Consider the following 22,590-nt stretch of genomic DNA (forward strand, 5'->3'; position numbering starts at 1 on the left):
TTTCAAGATTAATGGCGCACCAACTAAAAAACTCAAAATAATTCACAAGTCGTTCACACCGGTGGAAAGATGGAGCAAAGATGTCATGTGGGTTATTCGGATGCCGGAATATCCAAGAAAGAGTCAGGTAAGATTGCGTATCTTAAGGACACTGGACACTATTGGTAACTGTCAAAGACCAGTCTGCTTGCTGTATCTCATGCAAAAATCTGTGCAAATTTGAGCTCAACTGGTCATCGAAGTTGCGAGGAGAAAAAAAACCTTGTCACACGAAGTTGTGCGCTTTCAGATGCTAGTGATTTCGACACCCATATAAATAGAATTCTAATTCTGATACAATTATACCAATGGTCCACCAGTTATATTTATATTCCTCTATAACCTATAGAGGTTTCTCTCATCTCGCACCCACTTGCTAAAAAAAAATCCAAACGACATTGCAATTGGTAAAAGATTTTAATATTTTCATTATGACGTAATTTTGACGGAAAGAGCCAATTTTGACGAAAGGGAAAAGAAATAAAAATTATTGCAATGTCGTTTGGGAACAATACTTCGCCACCCGGTTCTGCCGGTGTACTGAGCGGGTTGTCTCGCGGACTGTTACACGGAGTATAGCCATCTAAACATTATGAAAAAACTATGCCAATACATGTTCATAATAATCTTAACTTGTGCCACAAAATAGTACGTTGAATCCGTTTGCAACCATCAATCTAATTCCACAAATACAGAGTTTAAAAAAAGGAAGCACGACGAGCAACTTGTAAATTCCACATTTTCTAATGGTATCTCTTTATTGCATTTAACAGAAAACAACCTCTTCGATCAATAATAAAAACAGTGAACTTACGGCCATTACCTGGAGACAAACTCTTGGAGGCTGAGCGTTGCAAACGGAGGGGTCTTTAAAAGACCGAAATTTAATGCATATAGACTGAAATTATGCCCTGTATTTTGCCAAATCTTAGAAAATCTTGGGATAATTTCACCCAATTCACCCAATAGCCATGGTCTGCCCGCTACATACTATCGTCGGGCCTCCCCGCTCTCTCTCTCAATGTTGCTGCCTTCTCTCGGAAGATCAATTTGCGTACTGAATAAAATTGTACTGATTTCGCCAGCAATCACTCTAACATTCCTCACTTACAACTCTTCCTTGTATACTTACAATAAAACACATTGGCACGTTCCCCAAATTCCTGGAACTCAAGCAAGAACAATGACAATTGTTTACATTAGCACTGTGACATATTATAAGGCATGCAGGCCGCGCCTAGGTATTCTCCACTAGTTGAACAATACTTGCGATTAGCCTGTTTGGCTGCCCGTGATTTAACCAAACAAACTACAGGGGTATTTTGCGCTATGCTAAACTTAGATAAAAGATGACCACATAATTCAGAATATGAACGGAAATTTGTGACAATTTCACTGTTAGTATACAAATATTGACTGCTTCGAGTGCTATGGTTAAAACTATGACTCCCGAGGTGATCCCCGGAGCGTTCTATTTAGAAAATAGAACGCTACGGGGATCACCGAGGGAGTCATAGTTTTTAACCATTGCACGAGTAAAAACAGTCAATATTTGTTTTATAATACCCCAAACACTTCTAAAGACTGTACTGTTATTATTAAGTTACAGACCTGAATGCTACAATCCACGGACGACGCGAATACAGATTGCATACACTTTTACTTACTGTGTTGCATGTAGTGTCGTGCAATCCGAAGTGGTTACAGACTATTAATTTATAATCCTCGTACACGCACAGGACGTCTGGGTACTGCACGCCATGTGCTAGTCTGTTGGACTAGCGCATGGCAAACCGACGCACTATCACACGGCCGTCGTCTGGCAAAACTAAGACATGTCATGTGACGCGCTCTAAACCAATGAGCAGGCAGAATACTTGCAAGGGGTGTTATAAAATAAATTAGTCAAAACGACGTTAAGTAATATTAATCACCATGTTGACTGACATAGGCTTACTTCGTTGCGTTCTTTATTTAATTTTTCAGTTTATAGGCTGAATTTATTTTGACTAACTTTTATGTAAGGATTGTTTTATAGTTATTTTAAACATGTTTGACGCTGGTTCGCTGTGCCTAGAAACCTGAATTGTCATACGCCAGTGGCCTACGTACATCGCTCTCCATTGTGTATTATAGCTTCTTTAAGAATTGTATGGGTTGTTTAAACCTCTGCCACCTTGGGCGGTTCCTTTGTTCGTTCAGAATTCTCGGGTGTATGGTGAGGCAATCCATGCAGGGATGAACTTCGTCTCTGCCCCCCATATACGGCATAGCTTAAAGGTAGTGGGCACTATTGGTAGTTACTCAAAATAATGATTAGCATAAAACCTTTACTTGGTAACGAGTAATGGGGAGAGATTGATAGTATAAAACATTTTGAGAAACGGCTCCCTCTGAAGTAACGTAATTTTCATTTTCCTCGAATTTGATTTCGACCTCATCAAGCATCGGAAAGCGCACAACTTCGTGTGACAAGTGAATTTTTTTTTTCATTATTATCTCGCAACTGACTTCGACAACCAGTTGAGCTCAACTTTGCACAGGTTTGTTTTTTATGCATTATGTTGAGATACACCAAGTGATCGAGACGACGTCTTTGACAATTATTACCGGTAGTGTCCTTAGCCTTTACTTATTATGTAATCCCCTCATCACATGGCTCAAGGCTGTTTTAATTATACATCCATCCATGGTTTTACTATACTTCGACTACAGTCTTGTCTTACTCTAGTATTCCTCCATGGTCTTACCATAGCTCCATGTTCTTACCAACTTGTCGTTTTCCATACGTTGCCTTTGAAGTATACCAACATCACCGAATATTAACATTATGACAATAATCTTCGATAAGAACTGGACTCAGATACAGCGCCGCTGTAGTTTTGTGACTTTTTCACGGTCGTGTTTTAGCCTTGAGGACGAGTTTACGGTCGTAATTAACAAGTATTCAAACACCACGTGAATCGTTCCTTGTCTTTGGCTTGTATTGGGTCATGTGTCTATCTTTGTTAAACAAATCACCCTAGGGAATGTTAGGTTTGTATGGAACGCCAAATATGTTCAACTCCGATCGGAACATTTCCCGCAATCCTAGCACTTATCCTTTGCGTTTTGAGGCGTACATTAGTTCACCAGATGCAAGATAATCCAGGTGGTCGCTTCTTTCTTGACGCCATCGATCAATGACATATTCTTATTGAAGTATAGTCTCAAAGAATTGGCAGAATAGCAAAGTGAAAGTTTGTATCCTTGGCGGTCTATACTAACTAGCTTGCTCGTTCCACCCGAATGGTTTGCATACCGTTATGTAATTCTCATCACCTGCTGGTTATGGGATGGGCCACTGACCATTTTGAGCAGCGTAGCCGTAAAACAGAGACCGAGTTGCTTTCCAGACCTTCATCTCGAGGAAGATATCCAGTGCATTCCTCGTAAGTAAACAACAATAATCTATTATGTAAACGTTTAATATCATTTATCTTAAAGAAAAGGAGTCCATCCTGGGCTGCTATATTTAGGGCGGCGACATCATGTAAAACAAGTCCTATGGTAGTTATATGGTGTGGTGGATACAATAAAATGACACTACATGTACATTAGGCTGGGTAAAAGTGTCTGTACACACTCACAACTACGGTGATGTAGGCCTACTCCTACAGACCTTTATCATTCTACCCAGTCAATCTTTGACCATGAAGGTAGCTAGAGAGCTGCTAAGCACACAAGTTTGCTTAGCATGAAACTTCTTCCTTGATAAAAACAGGACTTCTACCAACCAAATTTTCACGTGATTTTCAGGATAAGCAAACTACAGTTGAATACCAGTAACAAACAATATGCAAAAAATGGATATTTAGATGGTAATCATGTTTTTATCAAGGCAGAAATTTCATGCTTAGCAAAAACAAATTATGAACCAGACGGTTACACATGTTCTGGAGCATCACGTTAATGGATAAAAACAAAAACTTTTTTTGTTTGATACAATAATCGAAGTATATAAAAAATAGTAAAAAGTGTCCACCATTCCTCAAAAAGGCTTCTCGTACTCCAATCGGAGTGCACGTGTATTATTTTTTCAACATGGCATTTTACTTTATTAAACTTTGCAGTTCAACAAGTTAGTCACATTGTTTACCTTGAAGAAACTTTCAATGATTTTCAAGTGGATATATATTCCTTTTCCATTTTATCTAAAATAATTTTCATTGTTTTGTACACATTCCATCCGGTTTTAAAATATCAAGGGGGGTTACAAAAAATCAATTGGAGCACTCATTCCTATCCCGTCTAGAATTGTTTTATTTTGTTTTATTTTATTAACAGTTACAGTTGTAATCGGTCTTAATTTATTCACTATGTTCCTCTTCGTGTAAAGACTGTTTTATTATAGGCCTAATATATAGATAAAAGGTGTGTTAAAAAATAATTTAAAAATATATGTTTTAATGATTCCTTGTAAGAACTTGACAGAACCAGGTAGACAAAAGTGTCGTACGTCTTTGGATTTTTCATTTCGTTTTATTTGCCAGCAAACATGAAAAAAAAACATTTAAAAACATCAAAGATTTACAGGAACAAGCAATTCAATAATTGTAAGAAAAACACAAGCAAACTACTGAGAAACCAGGGCCCAATTTCATAGCGCTGCTAAGCACAAAAATTTGCTTAGCATGACATTTCTCCCGTGATAAAAAAACAGGAATAACAACCAAATGTCCACGTGATTATCAAGACAAGCACACCACAGCTGAATACCAGTAAGAAGCCAAATGCAACAAAATGAAATTTGGTTGATGAGATCCTGTTTTTACCAAGGAGGAAATTTCATAGCGCTGCTAAGCAAATCTGTGTGCTTAGCAGCGCTATGAAATTGGGCCCTGGCCTGGCCGCCAGGCAGATACATAACTGTTTTGAAAACTGTTATGTTTATTGTATATTTTCTAGTTTTAATTGTTTCATTTCGTTTAACAGGATTGCGACCATTTTGACAACTGTGACGAAAACCAAATCGCTTCAAAATGAGGACTTTGACTGCTGTACTCCTTCTTTCTTCCATTGGTAAATAACTTTCTTTGACAAATTGTACATTCCTTTAAAGACACTGGACACTATTAGTAATTGTCAAAGACCATCAGTTTTCTCACTCGGTGTATCTCAACATTTGCAACAATAACAAACCTGTGAAAATTGAACAAAATCACCATTCTAGTTCATTGTGTTTACTAACAGGGAGTATTATGGGTATCAGGTGCTATCTTTGCACCCTCGGAGTCGCTAGTTCGGTAGTCGATAGCCAACAGTGTGATGACCCGTTCAATGCACCGTCTTCTTCCACTGAGAATGGGACAACCAGCTCCGGGGTGCTTGACGTAGACTGTAGCACTGTCTCACCCATTTACGACGTCTGCGCTGTAAGTTATAAGGAATGTACTTGAATTGTTTATGTGATTAATTATTATATTAACATTGTTTTATATTGTATATTTAATCGTTCATTTTTTCTTTCATTTTTCTTTCTTCTTTTTGAGTGGAGATCTTAGACTCCGTTTTTTCATCTCTAATGAAAACAAAGAACATTCCAAACATCTTCTATAGAACATTAACACATAGATCAATACATTAAGTACATTGAGGATACAATATGGAAACAGATGTTCGACATTTTCGATGTCAGATTTACAGTATACATAGACGCCTCATGCGCTTTCTTAAAACGTCGGTTTCCAATACATGTCTCTCCATGTAATAGGGAATAATTATATTATAATTATCCTGTTTTACCATTTACTGTGCTTGTCCTCTAAAAAACATTTCGTCTTCCAAGAAAACGTTTTGTTTGTTGTGGTCATAATGTTCTCATATCTGTCTGTTTACAAAAGGCTACATTTATTTCACATTTCCCTTTACACACCTATGGATTTTTGGGGGAATATTTGTCATGGTCCGTTGAATATATGTGGGTGGTTGTGACGACAAAAACATTGTAACCTTATGATAACAATGGAGATTAATGTTAATTCAACGGCTTATGGTTGCACTTTAGGATGGTCACTATAAACTCCGGTTCCATTGTGTGCTTTCTGTTAACTTCCATACATAAAACTTTGTGTTTAATATTTTATTTGTGTAAAGTCTTATAGTTTGATGAATAATATGGCGGAAAAAACTTGTATCCTTTTAGAACTGAATGCATGATTCATTTTCTAATTCTCAGTCTCGCGTAGCTTTCTAGGAAATAGTAGGGTCAAAACGTGAGCACTATTTTTGCATGTACATTATGTAGTTTTAGTTGGACGCAGTTTGCTAACAACCATTAACCCCCAAATCAGTAAATTAATAAGTTTGCTTGTTACATGAAATAAAATTGAAGAAGATACCTGAATTGACGGATACAATTAGAGTTTGACGAGGTGCGGATAGCGTGCTCTCATTTGCTTATGTACAAGATTTTATACACACACATTGCAACGTGTGTTCAGGCTGTGTATAAGTCAACTTCTTGGTTTCTGTAAAGTCGATTTGGTGAGATAAATTATGTCAGTACATGTATATTGACTTATCATTTTATGTAAGTCGACTCGGTGAGATAAATTTTGTCAGTAAGTCGATTAATAATTTTATCTAAGTCGACTTGGTGAGATAAATTATGTCAGTAAGTCGATTTATCATTTTATCTAAGTCGACTTGTTGAGATAAATTGTGTCAGTAAGTCGATTAATAATTCTATCTAAGTCGACTTGTTGAGATAAATTGTGTCAGTAAGTCGACTTACCATTTTTTTAAGTCGACTTGGTGAGATAAATTATGTCAGTAGGTCGACTTACCATTTTATCTTAGTCGACTTGGTGAAATGAATTAAGTTGTCAAGTCAACTGATTGTTTTGAATAAGTCGATTTAGCAAAATAAAAAAATGTCGGAATTTAACTTAGTCCACGACCAAGTCGTCTTGATGAGATAAATCATGTCGGTAACTCGATATGTGGGATGGCACTCTTAGTGCTCAGGACTTCAGAGTATTTTTTCTAACAATTATTTTGAGTTATTACCACACCAATGGTGTCCATCAGTGCCTTAAATACTGCTCTTTTGTCCTTTCTTCAGAAAACAATCGGCAGAATTAATGGCGTCTACACTGTAGCCAGAACGTGTTACTCAAGCTTTGATTGCCTATCCGAGGATGGGTGCGTTTCTGGACAGGGAAACACTGTGTGTTGCTGTGGTACAGATGGCTGTAACGGTGCTGGTAGCGTAGCTGTCAACATTGCCGCCACTATCTTCTTGGCTGCAGCAACAGTGATGTTCACTCTGTAAAAGATAGTTTCTGTCTTCCGCCGTGTTCAGTTTTCCGGGACTCAGTGCGGCACTAACAACTGACTACTTTCGCTAGCCTTGCTCAAGGCAGTCGCATTATTCGCTCCGAAAAGACGCAGCTGTAAACCCACCCGCCGTATACCCTGTGCATGGTGTGTGCGATCACACCGAATGACCAACCCGTATTCACACTGTCACATCGCACGAATACTGTTCACACAAGTCATCGCACTCGTACACCACTAACCGCATGCGGAGGCCGTCAGGCCGACAGCCTTGTCGGGTCTGTATCTTCCCGTTTTAATGTGTTGTATTGAAAAAATTCCAATAGTGGACGAAATTGGGGGGCTCTAGGATATGCTAGTATGCAGCTCATGAATGTGTATATCGTTCGTCAGACCTATCAGACAACACAGGATGTGAGGCAAATGAATTATTCATTTTGACGTCCAATCACGCACTTCCCTTATCACGACCTTTGGACCCTATCATGCGTCCGTGGTGGTGGTGTGTGAGGTAAACATGTCTCGTCTTTCGCGGGCATTATGGTAATGAGCTGACCGTGGGAACTCTTCGCCTATTATAGTAATGAGGTCAGTGGCTTCAACACAGATCCTACAAGGCTGTCGGCCTGACGGCCTCCGCATGCGGATAGTGTACGGGGTCATCGTGTCGTGCGATGTTACGCACAGTGAATACGGGTGGGTTTTACGCACAGTGAATACAGGTGGGTTTTTATACAGCGGCGGTCTTTTTTCGGAGTGAATAATTCGACTGCCTTGAGCAAGGCTATACTTTCGCTTGCTGTGCGCAGGCGTCCTATGACGTAATGTTACCGTAATGTACCGGAAAACTGACACCGGGAGAGAGATAGTAGAACTAGGCCCTTTTCGAAACCACGACCTCGGCACCAGACTCGGCTCGAGCTAGCCTGGCCCCGCGTGCCTGTAACCTGTCGTGGCTTCAGACGAGAGAACGTAGCCTGAAGCTAAATTGATAGCCGAAGCCGTGGATTTGAAAGGGGCCATAGATTCTTTCACGGTAAAGGTTAAACACTATCTGAGGGGGACCAGTCAACTCGACGGAGCCAATTCGTCCACAAGCAAAGTCGCCCCATCACATACAAACTTTCTCCTCTCAAAGTCGCCCTCGCAAACTCGCCCTGAACGACTTTGAGAAGGGCGACAATCTATGTTAGGGGGCGAATTTGCTAGGGGCGACTATGTTTAGTGGCTGACTTTGCTGGTGGCGAATTGACTGGCGTTCATATGAGGTTATTGAAACTTAATTTGTAGAGGTAGTAAACATAACCGGCTGTGCCAATATAGAAATATCTTAGTGGAATGTAATCCTTGCCGTATATAATATGTCTTCGCGCTGATGTAACCGCTGCACACGTAGTGAGTCTTCCCTTTAACGTCTACCATGCACAAATTATTTCATAAAGGATTTATAATCAAACTTTTTATTGTAACATGAGTCGACTGAACATGCCTAAGGTCTTTTTTAACTATGCAACATTTCACATAGCAATATTAGTCTGTGACTCATTTATATAGACACAACATTGGAACAGAGCTCACTAAAGAACATTTTAAATTGGATATTGCACCCTTTAACTACATTTGTTATAATATTTTAATGACATGAACAAAGGGGTGACTTACTTAAAATGTTTTATATCAACATAAGCGTCACCTTTTTCATTACACCGTAAAATGTTACTAAAACACAGGCATGTGAGTTCTCATGATTATTTTAAAAATAAAATAAGGATATTCTCAAAATCGTAAAAAATAGAAATATTCCACATTGTAGCTTTTAAAGATTAAACCCCCTGAATTGTAAGATTTGGTCTAGACAAATGGGAACCCAAAGCAGCAGTCACATTCATATGAATATCATCTTTTGAAATATGTATGTTAGAAATGTAATAAAGGTCTTTTCATTTTAATAAACTTATTTTTGTTTTTGCTAAGTCTTTTTTTAAGGGATTCGTGGTGAGTTAATTATTACTTTAAAGACAGTGGACACTATTGGTAATTGTCAAAGACTAGCCTTCATAGTTGGTGTATCTCAACATATGCATAAAATAACAAACCTGTGAAAATTTGAGCTCAATCGGTCATCGAACTTGCGAGATAATAATGAAAGAAAAAAAGCACCCTTGTCACACGAAGTTGTGTGCGTTTAGATGGTTGATTTCGAGACCTCAAGTTCTAAATCCGAGGTCTCGAAATCAAATGCGTTGAAAATTACTTCTTTCTCGAAAACTATGGCACTTCAGAGGGAGCCGTTTCCCACAATATTTTATACCATCAACCTCTCCCCGTTACTCGTCTTCAAGAAAGGTTTTATGCTGATAACTATTTTGAGTAATTACCAATAGTGTCCACTGCCTTTAAAGGCTGTGGACATTATTGGTAATTACTCAAATATTAGCATAAAACCTTTCTTGGTGGAGAGGTTGATAGTATAAAATATTGTGAGAAACGGTGTCAGATGCAATTGTGTCTGCCATGCAATACTGTCTGCTCCGGGCACTTTTGCATATGCAATCGTGTCCGGGGCTATTCAAATACCGTCCGGCTGACATGTACATGACTGTACTTGTACAATGTATGTGCGCGCGTAAGCGAGCGTCATAGATTTAGAATTAAAGTATTTGGGTACCTTTTCAAAATGTCCATAGATTTACATTAAATGTCCATAGAGTTACATTAAACTTACAGGGTTTGAAGATAATGGTAGTGGAAAGCTTCCCTTCAAATATTACTTACTGAGGTGCTGTAGTTTTTAAAAAATTAGTTAAACAATGTCATGAAAATACGTTTGTAAATGCTTAAAACAATTTCCGTCTCATGAGACGAAAATATTTTCATGACATTGTTTTACTCATTTCCCCAAAACTACAGCACCTCAGCACGTAATATTTTCAGGGAAGCTTTCTACTATCATTATCTTCAAACTGTGTAAGTTTAGTGTAAATCTGTGGACATTGTGTTTTTTTGTCCTATAAAAGTTACATACATGTACACCCTTTAAACAATTATATTCTTTATCTATGTGCGTATATGCAGCATGAATATTCGCGTATTTAATGATTGCAGCGAATACCCAACGGCCGATCATTTCACATGTCATTCATGACATGCACTAATAGCGTGTAAACAAATGGCGAACGTGTTCCGTCGATCAATGGCGTTTAATTTACTGCAAGGACGGCTTTGCACGGGGCGGACACAACTGCATATGCAAATGTGTCCGGGCGGACACAGCAGCGTCCGGGCGGACACGATTACATATGCAAAACCGTCCGGCGTTATTGCATATGCAATAATGGCCTCCGGATAGTATTGCATAGAGGACATAATTGCATGCGACAACGGCTCCCTGTGAAGTACTAATGTAGTTTTCGAGAAAGAAGTAATTTTCCACGAATTTGATTTCAAGACCTCAGAATTTGAGGTCTCGAAATCAAGCATCTGAAAGCACACAACTTTGTGTGACAAGGGAGTTTTTTCTTTCATTATCATCTCGCAACTTCGGCGACCGATTGAGCTCAAATTTTCACATGTTTGTTATTTTGTGCTTATGTTGAGATACATCAACTGTGAAGGCTAGTCTTTGACAATTACCAATAGTGTCCACTGCCTTTAATGGCCTGACGTTTCGACCCTAGCAGAGTCTTTCTCGAAGGCTATAAATGACCAAGCATTATAAGCATGTACATCGGCACATGGGGATGCCACTGTAAGATGGCATGATAAAAGAACCTCTGGTCCCTAATGCCTTCCAGTTAAGTGTTTGTCAGAGGGGTGTGGGTCTTCTTTGTACGAACTGAGTAGAATAGAAATTACCATCTAACGTTTCGATCTCCCTTTGTTATGTATCCTTTCTGAATCGGATAGACCTTCACGGGTTAAAGGCAGTGGACACTATTGGTAATTGTCAAAGACTAGCCTTCACAGTTGGTGTATCTCAACAAAATGCATAAAATAACAAACCTGTGAAAATTTGAGCTCAATCGGTCATCAAAGTTGCGAGATAATAATGAAAGAAGAAAACACCCTTGTCACACGAACTTGTGTGCGTTTAGATGGTTGATTTCGAGACCTCAAGTTCTAAACTTGAGGTCTCGAAATCAAATTCGTGGAAAATTACTTCTATCTCGAAAACTACTCCACTTCAGAGGGAGCCGTTTCTCACAATGTTTTATACTGTCAACCAATCCCCATTACCCTTTACCAAGTGAGGTTTAATGCTAATAATTATTTTGAGTAACTACCAATAGTGTCCACTGCCTTTAAGAATCTGGGTCGATAGGCACAGCACTAAGATGGCCAAAGTTTATTCTATTACGCATCTCAATGGTCCATCATTGACAAAACAACTCTCTTAGGCATCCGCCATTTGTATACATGAAAATCAACGGTAGGCGATCATGCATGCAAATAAAGGTCCACAGAGGTCCTAGACAGGTAAACAACAAAGCCAAATTGAACCACAACAAGGCGACTCTATCTTTAACATTACATGATTCTGTGGTGCTGATGCAAGAACACTAAAGTAAGAGTACGACAAAAAAGGATTATGAACCGTTGGATTTGAACGGCGTTTTAACACTTCAAACTAAACATTCGAGAAACTCGTGCGAGGGTTACTAGTTGCTTAGTCATCGTGAATGATGAAAACTCTACGGGATCCACTGATTCTGTGGATGATGGTTGCGATACAGTCAGTGAGGATTCGATGTCAGGCGGGTGGTTCAATGGGATCGAGTCCATCGACAGACGTCAGTAGTGGTATGGGAGGTAAGGCAATGACTAAAAGTTAGTTTGATATATTGGACATTGACATAGATTTGTACAGCGAATATCAATGTTGTCTTTTCAATATTGGACATTTGACATTCACGTAGATTTGTACAGCAAATATCAATGCGGTTTTCCCCGAAATTGGACATTCACGTAGGTTTGTACAGCGGATATCAATGTTGTTTTTCAATATTGGACATTGGACATTCACGTAGGTTTGTACAGTGAATGTTTACCTTTTTCATCTACAATAACAAACTAACTTCACTGCCTTGGTGAGGCACCAAATATTTCTGCCATCAGACACAAGTCTTATCCGGGCATTCCTTGTTGGTTTCCATGTACAAAAACACCAAGAGCCGTTCCCTGTTAAATAAACTACAGTGCTCATCACTTTTAAAGGCACTGGACACCAGTCCTTCTTTCATTATTATTATCTCGCAACTTCGACGACCAATTGAGCTCAAATTTTCACAGGTTTGTTATGCATAGTTGAGATACACCAAGTGAGAAGACTGTTCTTTGACAGTTACCAATAGTGTCCAGGGTCTTTAAGTGTAAAAAGAGGCCATGATATGATTTTAGGCATCAATAAAAATTAACACATGTTGAGTAAGACTGTTTTGCCACATGGAAATACGCAATGGTCCGTTTACGGTGTAGTGAACAAAATTATTCATGAATTGGAAAACATCTTGATCAAAATGGTTCTTACTATCATTCAAACAGCCCTTTTATTTTGTATTTTTAGTTTCGGTTGTTATTTGTTCCATTCGCTTTTGTTTTTGTTTTGAACTATAGTTTCTGATTGCGTAAGTTCTGTATGTCAGAATGGTGGCACATGCTACAACGTTGGGACGTCCGTTGATGATGAATTTTGTGACTGTGAGTGGCCGTTCATTGGTCAATTTTGCGAAGAAACAGGTACGTACGTATAGTGTAATATTGCGTGTTAGAAACTCGTGTTTCGCTTTTATTATTAGACACTCGTTTTATAGTTTTGTGATTACATTGTTTATTTTCGTTCAACGTATACTTCACTTTGAGTTAAATTGTTAACTTGTGTTATGACAAAGCAATTAGAATGGTTCAAGCTGTCGATCAAACGCCGTTTTGTCATGTATTGGTATGTTTCGTTTCGCTTGTTTTTAGTGTAATTTGTTTTTGTTTTTGTTTTGAACTATAGTTTCTGATTGCGCAAGTTCTGTATGTTTGAATGGTGGAACATGCTACAACATTGGAACGTCCGTTGATGAGGAATTTTGTGACTGTGAGTGGCCGTTTAGTGGAGAATTCTGCGAAACATCGAGTAAGAAAATTGTTTTACTTCTAAACATTAACCGCCAACGAGCTTTAGCACCTTATTCGTTTGAACATAATTTCTTCACCGTGTAGGCTGTGTGCATAGAGTGTAAGATGTAGCCCATCTCGTTTAAATACAATTTATACATCTAGCATGGATGCCAGCCATTAACAAACAATGCCGCGGAATCATTTTCTGTTTCACTTTTTCAAGTTTGTCTGGTCTATACTACTACTAGTAGCCCTCCTCATATGTAAATGCCATTCATTTCTATTCCTTGCCGTTTTGGCCCATGCTGTTCCTCCATAGACCCTGATGTCATTTCTCCATCTTCTTCTCTGTCTACCTCTTTTCCTTTTCCCTGTCCTTGGTTGCCAGTCCATTATTCTTGTTGTCCATCTATTGTCATTTATTCTGGCAGTGTGTCCAGCCAATCTCCATTTTAGCTTGTTTTGGTGTCCCTTATGGTGTCTCTAACTCCAGTTTTCTTTCGTATTTCTGTGCATTCAATCTTGTCTCTATTTGAGACATGTAAAATGGCTCTCCATTGCTCTTAATTGTACTGTTCCGGGTTTATGATCTATCAGTTTTGTTATCGCCCATGTTTCTGCTCAATAAGTTATAATTTGTGTGAGTTTTTATAAAATATTATAAGCTACGCAAGCCATTTTTCCTAATGATTTGACTAGTGTTATGTTTTCTTATATTGCAGTTTCTGGGGTCGACTGCCTAAGCACTGTGTGTCAGAATGGTGGAAGTTGCCACAACATTGGCATGTCTATTCCTAATGAAATTTGTTATTGCCCGTTGCCGTTCACCGGAGAATTCTGCGAAACATCGAGTGAGAAAACGATTGTACTTTTTTACAACAAGTTTGCATCCTATCGTGTAAAGTTTGATATTAGTTTAAATAATAGTACTAATTTGTATTGTTTGCAAGTCTTCTCAACCGCATTTTCATTACAATGTATTGATGCAATTTCCTCACTATCTTCTTTCTAGGAAAGCCAATTCACCAGTTCTCAATTTCACTCTATCTTGTTTTGCCTGCTCCAAGCAATGCCCATGTTCATCTCCCACATCTTCTGTTTTGTCACCCTCTTTTTATTGTCTGGTTTCTTGGAGTCCAGTTGGGTGTTTTGCATGCCCGCCTGTTGTCATACTTCTTTGCTAGGTGACGTCACTTTGGCCAGTATTTTAAAAATAAATTTCATGTCTGCGTATTCAGTTCCGTGTGTTCTTAACAGGTTTTCTTTTATTCTTGTTTAAAAGTTTAACTGTGTTATCTCGTTTTCCTTTGTACCGTTTTGAAACCATATAGTTGATGTCTGTGCAGGCAACCCATGTGGGAACGGAGGATCTTGTACCGCAAGTAGGCCTAGTGCTGATACTTTTTATTGCAGTTGTTTTTCTGGCTGGACGGGCATTTTTTGTGAAATCAACGGTAAGTCTATCAGTCAAGTTCTATGTTTTAGTGATGTCATTGTTTTGTGTTTGTGTGATAATTCTGGGTATACCCACTGAAGTTTATGGTCTTTAAAATTAAAATGGCTCATGCCCTGGGACAACCCCCAAACAGTTCCTTCCATAGTTCCGGAAAATGAATGCAAAAGCATTTTTTTATTAGGATAGCCAGGGGTTCGTGCAACTTCAAAGTGTCATACAATGAGCCCTATTGTTGCTGTCCTTCGACGTTCACTTGACAATATACCAGCCTGTATGAAAATTACTGCTTCTTTCAATAAAACCATTCTCATAATAGTTACACACAAATCAATGGCCATGCATGGGACCCTTTTTAAATGATACACTTGGATACAGAGTTTGAGAGGGCATTAGTTCAACACCAATGCACATTGCCCTTTATACGGATAGTGTAGCCGCCATTTTTGTTTTTAATTGGCACTACCACACGTTGCTTGCCCGGGAAAAACTGCTCCCTCTGTATACTTGTGTAACAATAATATTGTAAAAAATGGTTACTGGCCTGCCGTTTCGACCCTATCAGAGTCTTTCTCAAAGGCAAAAAATGCCGTTGAGAAAGACTCTGCATGGTAGGGTCGAAACGTCAGGCCATTATTCATTTTTTGCATTTATACCATCGGTCCATTTGGTTGGTAAGTTGTTTGCAACAGCTAGTTTCATTTTCCAATAATAATATAGTTAACATTTCTATGGCGCTCTACAATGAACACAAGCCCCCCCCCCCCCCAAAAAAAAAAAAAAAAAAAATCCAATCGTTTTGTGAGTAGTTGTTGACGTCTGTGCAAGCTACCTGTGTCAGAACGGAGGAATCTGTTTCACAACAGCTACTGGTACTCCTAGTTGTAGTTGTATGTCAGGCTGGACGGGCATTCTTTGTGAAACAAGCAGTAAGTTAACAAGTTATGTGTTTTTGTTTGTTTTTTCCCCCAAATATTAAAAAAAAAAAAAAAAAAATCAAAAAACTGTGGGTGATAAGAGAAAAGCACCAGGAAAAAGCCTATAGGCTTATACAGGGCCTGGTCCCTTTAGATTATACATTAATTGGATTTAGTTTATAACAATAACAATATTAGTTGATGGAATGAGAGCGAAAGGTATAAGGCATATAGCAAACATAGATCCAAAAAATGGTTTTTGACTGATGATGATTGGGAATGATGATGATGATGATAATGGTGATTCACCGCATTTGAATGGTGCCATTTGATTTCAAAAAACATTCAAAGGCGACAGCTTCTCCAGTAAAGTTAGCATTTAAATGTCTGATGGAAGACGTGAGTCATGAGAGAAGTGGTCCAGGTTTGTTGTCAATTTCGCTAAGAAATTATGGGAGGGGGTTCCATACTCGAGGGAAGCAATAGAGGAAAATGCCTGATAAAATTTCACTGAAAGTTGGCCAGTTGGCCGTGTGGCACTGGCCGTCCCATTATACTTGTTTTACTTCAAAGAATAGCATTGTGCACACTGACAGAGAAAAGTACATGTATAGTGCAATAAAGTTCCGACAGAATTGCCATTAATGTCGTTAGTGTCGTTCTGTAAACTAACTTCCCTTGTTGCGTTAATTCTATAAATTCTTCTTTTTAAAATGATTATTTGGTTAAACTGTGATTTCTTGTCTTCCTTTGTACCATTTTGAAATCGTAGCTGACCTCTGTGCGAGCAACCCATGTGGGATCGGAGGATCCTGTTTCACAACTGCTGATACTCTTTATTGCGGTTGTTTTTCTGGGTGGACGGGCACCTATTGTGAAATCAACGGTTAGTTCATATTTTTCATACTACTTGAGAATTCCCTCTTTTTCATCTTGACCGGCGCCTTTGAATGGTTTTACATCAGATTTAGTGCGCCTTTATAAATGTTGTGTAATTATTAATTCTATTAAGTCTGTGTTTTAGTGGGGTTTTTTTTCTTTTTGTGTATGATAACTCTGGTATGCCCACTGATGTTTATGGTAATCAATGTTAACTTATAGTGTTTGTAGTAGTTGCACTATGTCACTGGGACTGGCCAAATAACCTCTTTATATCAAGAAGGTTGCTAAGAGGGCAACAAAACAAAAACACACAACGCAGAAACAGGATTTGGGGCTTTAGAAGTGCATTTTAAAAGTAAACATCTTGAAGAACACTGCTCCTTGAAGATGTTGTTATTAATTTCCTTTTTTCGTGTAAGAGATCAGTTTCCTACTTGCTTTATTTCCATATAGACGCTGGAATTGGTTGTAGAAGCGACGTTTGTCAAAATGGCGGCACTTGTTATGACGTAGGTGAGAATAGTGGTACGTACTGCGTCTGCCCTTGGATGTACACAGGTGGATTCTGCGAAATGGGTATGTACACCAAGTCATCTCCAACCAACTCTTTACTCTTTGTTGACCTAGCATTTCTTTGAGAGAACCTGGTGTTAGTTTTTGTACGACAACATGTCCATAATGACCTTGCATCATTTCACATGGCCTTAATGGTTCTGGGGATTTGCGTTTACCGACGTACATCTGAAATCATACAAACCAATACCATGTGCCCTTATCTTTGCGGATAATGACATGTGCCAGTCTAGCAACACGGAGTTGTTTTCATACAGAAATTGTTTCCACATAACGGGAAAATAACATGTGAAGGAAGCATATACAATTTATTACTTACACATCCGAGTCATTATTTTATTAAATTTCCAAAGATTAATTTAGAACTTAATTTATTTTTATTACTATTATTATTATTATTATTATTATTATTATTATTATTATTATTATTATTATTATTATTATTATTATTATTATTATTATTATTATTATTATTATTATTATTATTATTATTATTATTATTATTATTATTATTATTATTTATTTATTTATTTATTTATTTTTTTTTTGGGGGGGGGGGGCAACTATCAAATGTCATCTCACGTTGATGGCTTTAAAACCTTTTCATTTGTTGTTATCTCTTCCGTTGCAGCTACCAATGCTGACATTTATTGTTCTAGCGGCCCATGTGAGAATGGTGGTACCTGCATTCCCGATGAAGACTCGGGTTATTTATGTGCATGTTCAGCTGGGTTTACGGGGAACCTGTGCCGAGAAAGCAGTAAGAAATATTGTTCAATATTAATCTTTATTTAGTAAAATCAATACATACATAATATCAGAAGGCAAAAGATAAAGATTGCACACCTAAGCCCAGATAATGAATACATATTTCTTGTTTGGTTTGCATTTAAGGTATACTATATAGGGATATACGTTTGTTAATGTTGGTAAAATTAGTGGCAATAATAACAACTTATGGTTAGAGGCCTACAACAACTTTCGGTAGTATATAGCAATTTGAAGAAAAAAATCACTTCGATGTAATGTGGTTGTGTAGAAAAATATCAGTTGCTATAATGCACTAAAATTTGAATCTGTCATGAAGGCTTCTCAAAGTGTTTATTCCTATTGGGGATTATTCTTCCTGCGTGGGCATAGGCATACTTGCCTTTTTTCGGCAATTTCTCAAAAACTTAACCACTTTTTGAAGAGAAATTTTCACATGTGAATTTTATTGTCTACGTCTATTTTTATAGAGGATCAAGACAAACGAACGATTCCAAAAAACAAACGTATAAATTTCCTTTAGCTTTATTCCTTTTAGGTTCTGATAATGTGGGGTTATCGTCTAGTACTTTGAGATGAACTTAAGAATGAACTTCAATGGAGTTCAAACCAACGGTTCTTTTCAGAACCACCCCAACTCATTAGAGATAGTCATTACATGGTGTTACCTCAAACCTTTCTATAACTTAAATACCGTAAATGCAAAGCGCCATATTACATAAAGGTCTATGTCTGCACATTGATTGTAATATTGTATTTCCATTTAGGCGATGGTGAAGGCTGCAGTAGTAGCGTTTGTGAGAATGGTGGCACGTGCTACTTCATTGGTGCAGAGGATAATACATACTGTCTCTGCCCGTGGTTATATACTGGCGATGCCTGTGAAACTAGTAAGTTGTTATGTGTTTGTAGACTTGAGTCAAGGCATTATGCCTCCGATTGGTTTCAACCGATCGCTCTTAACAGTAGGATTCGTGGCATGACTTTTGATGCCCAGCGAACCCCCTTGAACCAAGACTATAAAGAGCATCCCACTGGGAGGATGTGTATATAAACCATGATGGTTTACGTAGGCCTAGCATGCAAAAGCCAGGGCTGTTGGCAGACATAGTGAACAATCATGGCTCAACTTACACACTTTTCAGAGCTGGAACTCAAATAGGCTGAACACTCCCCCACAGAAGTCCGGGGCACCTGAACATTCACGAACTTCGGGCATAAATTTGAAGTGTAATCGGGCATGATATTCTTCTTACTTTAGTCTGTTTTCCGATTTCCCCCTTGAAAAGTCAGAACAATTATTATAGATAGCCTCAAAAGTCTATTAAAGCCTACACCGTGTGTCTATATAGGTCAACCCTTGTACTAAACACATTTTCCTACTTTTTACCAAGGACCAAATACCATGCCCGTGTAATTCAGTTTGTAATTTATGCGTCTTTCTTTATCTGTAGCCATTGAAATGTACAACTGTGACACCAACAATCCTTGTGACAATGGAGGATCATGCTACCCGACGGGCGCCACCTACGTCTGTGTCTGTACACAAGAATGGACAGGCGACGACTGCCAAGTTAACTGTAAGACCCCGTACATAAAATTCCTGATAATTTACAGAACGAAGGCGATTGCCTCTATGCCCCCTCATTGCCTTGGTACCCTTGAAATGCTGTTTACAATCTCCTCAGGGTGCCCTTTTACTTATACCAAGGAGAACGTTCCTTGATGCCCTTGCCCTTTCAAAAACGAAGCATATATGCAGGCTTGAAAATGGCCTTGTCTGATGAGCAGACCAAATGGATGTAGACCTTTATCACAATGTGTCCATCTTGATTTTAATCCATTCCAACTCATTGTAACCAAACTGAGGCTGGATGAAATAATAGTCTGGTGCCATGTTTGCGCGATGAATGTTTGCATTCATTACTGTTATTTGAAGCAGGGAACATGACCAAGATGGCGACAGCGTGATAAAGGCTATAGCTTGGTCGTTGGCTGCAGATGCAATGTTGAATGTATGATTAGATGGCCGTAGCCGCACCAAAAGTTACATTTAACAAATCTATATTCAAAAGTTTACAATATCAAACAATGATCCATTATCTTTTTTTTAGACGACACTATAACATGTGCAATGTCGCCACCTTGTGGTCCAGATGGGAATGGTGCTTGTGAGGTAACCAATGGAGCAACTCAATGTATGTGTTATAATGGATGGGCGGGAGCAGACTGTGAAACCGAGGTGGTGTCTGGTGGGACTACTGGCGAGTCGTCAAGCATTCGTAAGCATTGTAATAAAAAATAATGACGTGCCTCGCTTTATAAGCTTGGAAGGTTATATTATGTAAGATGATAATTACAGGCACTCTTGAAGCGTGGCAGTTATCCCCCTGAAGCCTTACTTATTACTGATAGTGGATACTATTGACGTCCTTTATAATGGTGCAGCCATCTTGAACTTCCGTATAGAGCGCAATTGATGATCAGTGTCATAAACTTGTTCCAGAGTTTCCTATGTCAAGTGATAGTTTTATCTGATGGCGTTTACGAATTTGAAAATGTTTTTGTTTTGTTTTTTCATTAGCAATCATTGCAGGTGCTGCAGGAGGATTCATAGTTCTTCTTCTGATAGTTGGTTTTATCGTCTGCTGTGTAGTGTCATCAAGAAATAAACAGCGCAGGTATATTCATTCAAACAAATAGTCCCGCATATTATGCAAAACACCATGTGAATATTCATGTCAACCGGTAAAATGGTGTATAAAGATGGCCATGTGGCAAACGAAATAGTTTGCTTAAAATGCTATAATAGGAAATGAGTAAAACAATGTTCTTTATCGCACACGTCCGGTCAAACCCGATGTTTGAAAACAGTGAAAACATTTAATGGGAGTTTATATGACTTTGATGACCGATTTAGCTCAAACGTTCACAGGTTTATTATTTCGTGTTGGGCTAGGCCCTGTTGGATCACATAGTGCATATTATGGTCTATATAAAAATTACGAATAATGTTATTATGTGCTCTAAAGAATTTCTTTGATCTATTTCATTTCCTTTCATTTATCTTCCACAGAAATGCAGCCGCTGGGCCTCATCCCTACCCAATGAACGTACAACTAGGACCACAAGGCCCGCCAAAGTTCATTGACTCAAACCCACCGCCATATAATGGTTATGTGGCACCCCCTGATTCTGTGTATTATTCATCTGCAAACCCCCCTGAGTATCAAGTATCATTAGCTCCTGTTTCAAAATCACAAGGGCGTCCAGGCCATACGGCCCCGAAACAAGCAGCAAACATGGCCCCGAAACAACCATCCAGTATGGCCCCGAAACAACCATCCAATATGGCCCCGAAACAACCATCCAATATGGCCCCCAAACAACCAGCCAATATGGCCCCAAAACAACCATCCAATATGGCCCAGAAACAACCATCCAATATGGCTCCGAAACAACCATCCAAAATGGCCCCGAAACCGGCAGCCATTGCGAGGTCTCCAAAGGAAGGATACGCATATGACAATAATATCTACGAAGAGATTCCCGAACCTGCTGCAATGGAGGACGGCGAGGCTTACTTGGTGCCCTCCGCTCAAGACGTCAACCAGAACAAAAATAGTCGTGAATACATGGAGGTCATTTCCTAGGTGTACTGTACGCCTTTTGTCAAGGCTTTCGTGGCATAAACAGTGGAGCGACTGGAACGGTACGCGCGCAAGTCGAGTTGCGATCGAGTGGCGATCGCGTGCTTGGTCTCCCCTTCCAGTCGCTTGTGGTCGCGGCTCTCCAAGCCAAGTAGGCCTTGACAACAGGCGTAGGTTGTACAGTACCTAAAATTGAGCGGGGGGGGGGAAACGTCAAACAAATTCCGGGGTCCAATTTCATTGAGCTGCTTATGTAGTAATTTCCACTATTTTACTTTGTGTAAGCTATCTTTTAATTTGGAACTATCTGATACTGTTATTTCCCCTCCCCTTTTTGGAGGGGCGAGTAAAATGATTCCATCCTTCTTTATAAACCTGTTTTCTTTATAAACCTGTTTTTATGTACATTTTGTTCCTTTTGATACTTATTTTATGTTCATTTTTATAACTTTTTATACAAAAATACATTTTTAATGGAAACAACAGAATATAATTTCTTAAAATATATCAAGTTAATAAAACAATTATATAATTGTATTGTGTCATTATACAACGGAGTTTTTTTTCTCAATAATTATTTAAGACGATTACTTTTGGTAAACTTGTAGAACGACAAAATAATGTAAAAATGAAGTTTACCCCTCCCTCCATCTTCTGGTGTGGTCCCCACACAACCGCTGGATGCGTTGACGTAACTGTCAGTAAAACGCAACATGGATGTATCCAAAATGGCGTCTACGGTTATGGCTGCGACTGTTGCTAAGGGTGTTGCCAACGACTTTTAAGTGGACGCTTGATGCCACAACGATCCAGCCGGTAGACCTTGCCGTTGTCAGTTGCAATTGTGTCCGCCATGCAATACTGTCCGCTCCGGACACTTTTG

At 38.8% G+C, this 22,590-nt stretch overlaps 2 protein-coding genes across 4 annotated transcripts; both read left to right on the forward strand.

The window, feature by feature from the left end:
- The first annotated feature begins 40 nt into the window (after positions 1-40).
- On the forward strand, positions 41-22,096 carry LOC139938901 (uncharacterized). 3 transcript variants are annotated; one of them, XM_071934554.1, is made up of 14 exons: positions 41-127; positions 12,973-13,095; positions 13,358-13,480; positions 14,187-14,315; positions 14,796-14,918; positions 15,727-15,846; positions 16,607-16,720; positions 17,170-17,292; positions 17,921-18,049; positions 18,825-18,947; positions 19,512-19,637; positions 20,172-20,339; positions 20,642-20,738; positions 21,134-22,096. In XM_071934554.1, the coding sequence occupies exons 1-14, from the start codon at positions 70-72 to the stop codon at positions 21,708-21,710; spliced, it is 2,133 nt and encodes a 710-aa protein (XP_071790655.1). In that variant the 5' UTR covers positions 41-69; the 3' UTR covers positions 21,711-22,096. The 3 variants fall into 3 exon arrangements, with proteins under 3 accessions (XP_071790655.1, XP_071790653.1, XP_071790656.1); XM_071934552.1 differs by lacking the exon at positions 41-127 and adding an exon at positions 11,626-12,168; XM_071934555.1 differs by lacking the exon at positions 41-127 and adding an exon at positions 12,759-12,817.
- Positions 3,361-9,312, forward strand: LOC139939079 (uncharacterized). Its single transcript, XM_071934813.1, has 4 exons — positions 3,361-3,470; positions 5,014-5,100; positions 5,272-5,453; positions 7,145-9,312. Exons 2-4 carry the CDS (start codon positions 5,061-5,063, stop codon positions 7,352-7,354), a joined length of 432 nt encoding a protein of 143 aa, XP_071790914.1. The 5' UTR covers positions 3,361-3,470; positions 5,014-5,060; the 3' UTR covers positions 7,355-9,312.
- Positions 22,097-22,590: the final 494 nt, after the last annotated feature.

Source organism: Asterias amurensis, chromosome 6, assembly GCF_032118995.1.
Source record: "Asterias amurensis chromosome 6, ASM3211899v1".
Taxonomy (NCBI): Eukaryota; Metazoa; Echinodermata; class Asteroidea; order Forcipulatida; family Asteriidae; genus Asterias; species Asterias amurensis.

What these genes read in the sequence shown, in the direction of transcription:
- LOC139939079 (XM_071934813.1), top strand. Translation starts at nt 5,061, where the DNA reads ATGAGGACTTTGACTGCTGTACTCCTTCTTTCTTCCATTG. An exon ending in ACTCCTTCTTTCTTCCATTG is followed by an intron (nt 5,101 to 5,271) that starts GTAAATAACTTT and finishes GTTTACTAACAG; the next exon opens with GGAGTATTATGGGTATCAGG. An exon ending in CCATTTACGACGTCTGCGCT is followed by an intron (nt 5,454 to 7,144) that starts GTAAGTTATAAG and finishes TCCTTTCTTCAG; the next exon opens with AAAACAATCGGCAGAATTAA.
- LOC139938901 (XM_071934552.1), top strand. Translation starts at nt 12,039, where the DNA reads ATGATGAAAACTCTACGGGATCCACTGATTCTGTGGATGATGGTTGCG. An exon ending in AGAATTCTGCGAAACATCGA is followed by an intron (nt 13,481 to 14,186) that starts GTAAGAAAATTG and finishes CTTATATTGCAG; the next exon opens with TTTCTGGGGTCGACTGCCTA. An exon ending in GAACCTGTGCCGAGAAAGCA is followed by an intron (nt 18,050 to 18,824) that starts GTAAGAAATATT and finishes ATTTCCATTTAG; the next exon opens with GCGATGGTGAAGGCTGCAGT.